At 30.4% G+C, this 3,821-nt stretch overlaps 2 protein-coding genes across 2 annotated transcripts in view; both read right to left on the bottom strand.

Moving 5' to 3' along the window:
- The window catches only part of LOC115236132 (peptidyl-alpha-hydroxyglycine alpha-amidating lyase 2-like), a 17,072-nt gene extending 16,135 nt beyond the window's left edge, over positions 1-937 (bottom strand). The window contains 3 exon segments of the mRNA XM_029808372.1: positions 127-294; positions 297-387; positions 729-937. Of these exon segments, the coding sequence (XP_029664232.1) occupies positions 127-294; positions 297-387; positions 729-922 (453 nt within the window). The 5' untranslated portion in view covers positions 923-937.
- A 758-nt stretch (positions 938-1,695) lies between these two features.
- The window catches only part of LOC115236135, a 2,145-nt gene continuing 19 nt past the window's right edge, over positions 1,696-3,821 (bottom strand). The window contains exons 1-4 of the mRNA XM_029808376.1: positions 3,688-3,821; positions 3,159-3,284; positions 2,446-2,668; positions 1,696-2,018 (exon numbers count right to left, since the gene is read on the bottom strand). The exon at positions 3,688-3,821 is cut by the window's right edge and continues 19 nt beyond it. Coding sequence (XP_029664236.1) covers positions 2,486-2,668; positions 3,159-3,284; positions 3,688-3,699 — 321 coding nt within the window. The 5' untranslated portion in view covers positions 3,700-3,821 and the 3' untranslated portion in view covers positions 1,696-2,018; positions 2,446-2,485. The remainder of the gene's footprint in view (positions 2,019-2,445; positions 2,669-3,158; positions 3,285-3,687) is intronic.

The following is a 3,821-nucleotide window of genomic DNA, read 5'->3' as shown; positions in this document are numbered from 1 at the left end:
TATAGTACATACCGTACATACCTGGGAAAGGCGATAAACAGCCTCGGAAACGGCATCAAGTCTATTGAAATTATTTTCATCGAAACCACCATCGGATGTAACGGTATATTTATATATAGTACATACCTGGGAAAGGCGATAAACAGCCTCGGAAACGGCATCAAGTCTATTGAAATTATTTTCATCGAAACCACCATCGTCGATATCGGATGTAACGCCTCTAAATAATATTATTACAAACACTGAGAGAAATCGGGGCAAGTGGTTGTGTTTATCCGTCATCTTGTTACACTTTCCTCTTTCGTAAGTTCCGCAGCTGATGAGGTCCAGGCCGAGAAGTTAAATCGATAGCACGCGCAGGCGCTCGTCAGGTTTACATCAGCATGACTTTAAAATATAGTTGTGAGAGCAACAAATACGATAAGAGGAAATTGATCAATTTTTCGATGTATACGAATAAATGAGAAAATTCTTTGATTTGAATGTTTGAAATACGCAAGAACGTTTGGGAATTCAATTACAAATCGATGATTACATCAAAGACTTTGAATCTTAGAATAATTATTTTATCATGCAATTCAATATATAATATTGTCAAAACAAAAGCAATTATATAAAAATATTACGGACTAACAATGCGTCACAAAATGGAATTTTATCTGAAGATATATGAAAACATATTAAGAGGGAAAACATAATTAATAAGAGGAAAGAAAGATCTTGCATACCAAACGATAGCTGACGAAACAGTTTTTACACTCAATATCGTTCGAAACAAACTGTGTCTATTCCAGGATCTTGAGAAAGTGCTTGCCGGTAGAATCAGACAGGTGGGCGCCAATCGATATTTGCGCGCAGGTGTCCTGGTCACTATCCCCAGGGAAGTGGAAAGGAACACTAGGTAACGTATCCTGGAAACCATTGACGTCAGAGTTTTTATCTCTGTTCGCAGAGTAATCAATAGCTCCCGGTAATATTACAATATTTAATACAGACACGTATATATGCGTCGATGCTATCCGCTAGTAAGTGAAAATTAGATTATTGATAATCAATTTTGATATTTTTTTTTCAAGATGATTATAAAATAAAGACTCTCTACATATTTGAAAGTTTTGGAGACATATTTTTATAAATTATAGATTTTATATGTTTTTATAAATTATTATCCAGGATCTTGAGAAAGTGCTTGCCGGTAGAATCAGACAGGTGGGCGCCAATCGATATTTGCGCGCAGGTGTCCTGGTCACTATCCCCAGGGAAGTGGAAAGGAACACTAGGTAACGTATCCTGGAAACCATTGACGTCAGAGTTTTTATCTCTGTTCGCAGAGTAATCAATAGCTCCCGGTAATATTACAATATTTAATACAGACACGTATATATGCGTCGATGCTATCCGCTAGTAAGTGAAAATTAGATTATTGATAATCAATTTTGATATTTTTTTTTCAAGATGATTATAAAATAAAGACTCTCTACATATTTGAAAGTTTTGGAGACATATTTTTATAAATTATAGATTTTATATGTTTTTATAAATTATTATATATTAGATAAAGATATATTGAATGACACAGCATTATATATAATTTTATATAAAAAATATAAAAAAATAATAACATATCAAATAAATCTGTATTATATTTATGAGAATTATATTTGCGACACAATGAGTGAGAACCAGAGCCACAAATTACTTCATCAAAACTTTATTAATAGAGAATTTTATTAATCACAACGTGAGCTTATATATAACGCAATAATTATAAATTCTTGGCAGCGTGTGTTCATCGATGTGCTAATATAAATTATATTGCTCTCGAGTCTTTCGAACATCATTCTCTCAATATTATGCAATGTTCCCATTTCCTTCTCAAATAAAGTTGCTAATAAAAAATTACATTTCGGACAATCATACCATGTTTTAACCGATGAATAAACAATCTGTGAATACTCCAACAATCGCCGATTTTGATTTCAAACGAGAGAAATTTGATTTCCTTTGTATTGCCACACCTGTAAAAATGGATGAGTTAATATTAATTAAAAACAATTTATTTTTGTAAAATTAATTAATTAGAAATGAGAGACCAATTTAAAAATATTTTGTTTGATACCTTTTTTCCCAACATAATTAAATCGTATACATACATCTAATACAAATGAAAACAAAAGATCGCCGATAAAATATTAACGAGATTTTGTTGATAATAAATTCTAATATAATTTATTAATTTTATTTTTTTAAATTAGTTTAAAAAAACATATAACAGACATAATTATGGACTGAATTGTTTTTGCATTATTTGTAATGAGAATAAGAAATAGATAGGATTATAAAAATAAATTCGAAATCGTAAAAAATAAATCTTAATTAAGATTATAAGAAAATTTTGTATATGTAACATTATAAAATAAATTCTTACAGAGATTTTTAATTCACCTGTTTTTTCTTTTTTAGGGTTGGCTTTCCGTAACGTCGTTTACTTATCGATTTCGAGGCTCAACGATGTCTCTGGTTGGGTCCATATGTAGCCTGTGCGTGTCATGCTGCAGTGAGCGTCGTAATATCTTCCTGGTGCACGGCAATATGACCATCTCGGACAACGGCACCGAAACTTACTGTGAAACTCTTCCTTGCACACTTCATTCCACCAACAAGTCCTCTGAAATATCAGAGCTTGTTGTGTATAAGATGCTTTACTCTTCTTTAATCTAAATCTACATTTGAACTATATTAATAATTAAAGTATATAATTTTTTTAAATTAACATAATAACTAATAAATAATAACTTTTAATCAGTTTATTTGCTTTCTTTTGATTAATATAATTTATAAATCATATAAAATTGTTGATTTAATGACAAAAACATTTCTATCATAAACATATGAGCAACATGTCATAGTAAAGTTAATAGAATTTTATATATATATATTTTTAACTTAATTTTTATTAAACCGAGAGAAATTACAAAATTTTGTTTAATACATTATAATAAAGTTGTGTGTGTATGCATCTAAATGTTCGTAAAGAATTTGCGCGTCCTCTTTCTCTGCATTTCTCTCTTATTCGCTCGCGTGTAGTCGTAAAAATTAAACAGTTTTATAATCCGCGTTATAATACAATAAAATTCTTATTTTTATAATCGCCTTACCTCCGCTAGATAGCCTCTTACACTTTGGTCGCTATAATTTCTCTTGGTAATTATGTGTTTGGCGTTAGCCGAATATACCCTCGTGCATAGCGCAAGTATCAATAAGAAACATAGTGCAGCTCTATCCTGCAAAAACAATTTTATTTATATTTATAATCGTTTATATACTCTGTACAAAATTAATTATCCCTTATTTTAAAAATAAGAATTTAATTTTCACAAATTTCTATGGATATTCCTATTAATCTATTTATTTCAATCAATTTATTCCTACTTTATAAAGAATTTTTAACTTATCTGACTATAATCTGAAAATTATAATATGTTTGTAAAGAAATATATATACATATATATATACAGATCTTTTTATCTCTCTCTGAATTAAAGTCTCCTTTCGAATTCCGTTAAAAAGAAAAAAAAAGAAAATGCTTTCTTATTCACTATACAATACCTCTCGCAATGATATCGAAAATTTCACAATCGTTTTATATATATTTGCACGCTTTATATACAATATATATTTACTCACAATTTCCCTCATTTCTGTGTAAAATGTAGAGACGTCTTCCTCTTCGATTCCGGATTACGTGCAAAAAGCACCGAGAGGATGGCGAGCCCACGCCAGCTGCATTTGTCCGCCGCTGTGTCGCTCGTAAGGCATTG

The sequence above is a fragment of the Formica exsecta genome, unplaced genomic scaffold (assembly GCF_003651465.1).
Source record: "Formica exsecta isolate Colony F162 unplaced genomic scaffold, ASM365146v1 scaffold245, whole genome shotgun sequence".
NCBI classification, from domain to species: Eukaryota; Metazoa; Arthropoda; class Insecta; order Hymenoptera; family Formicidae; genus Formica; species Formica exsecta.
Note: the sequence above shows the minus strand (reverse complement) of the source record. Positions and strands in the feature narration are given on the sequence as shown.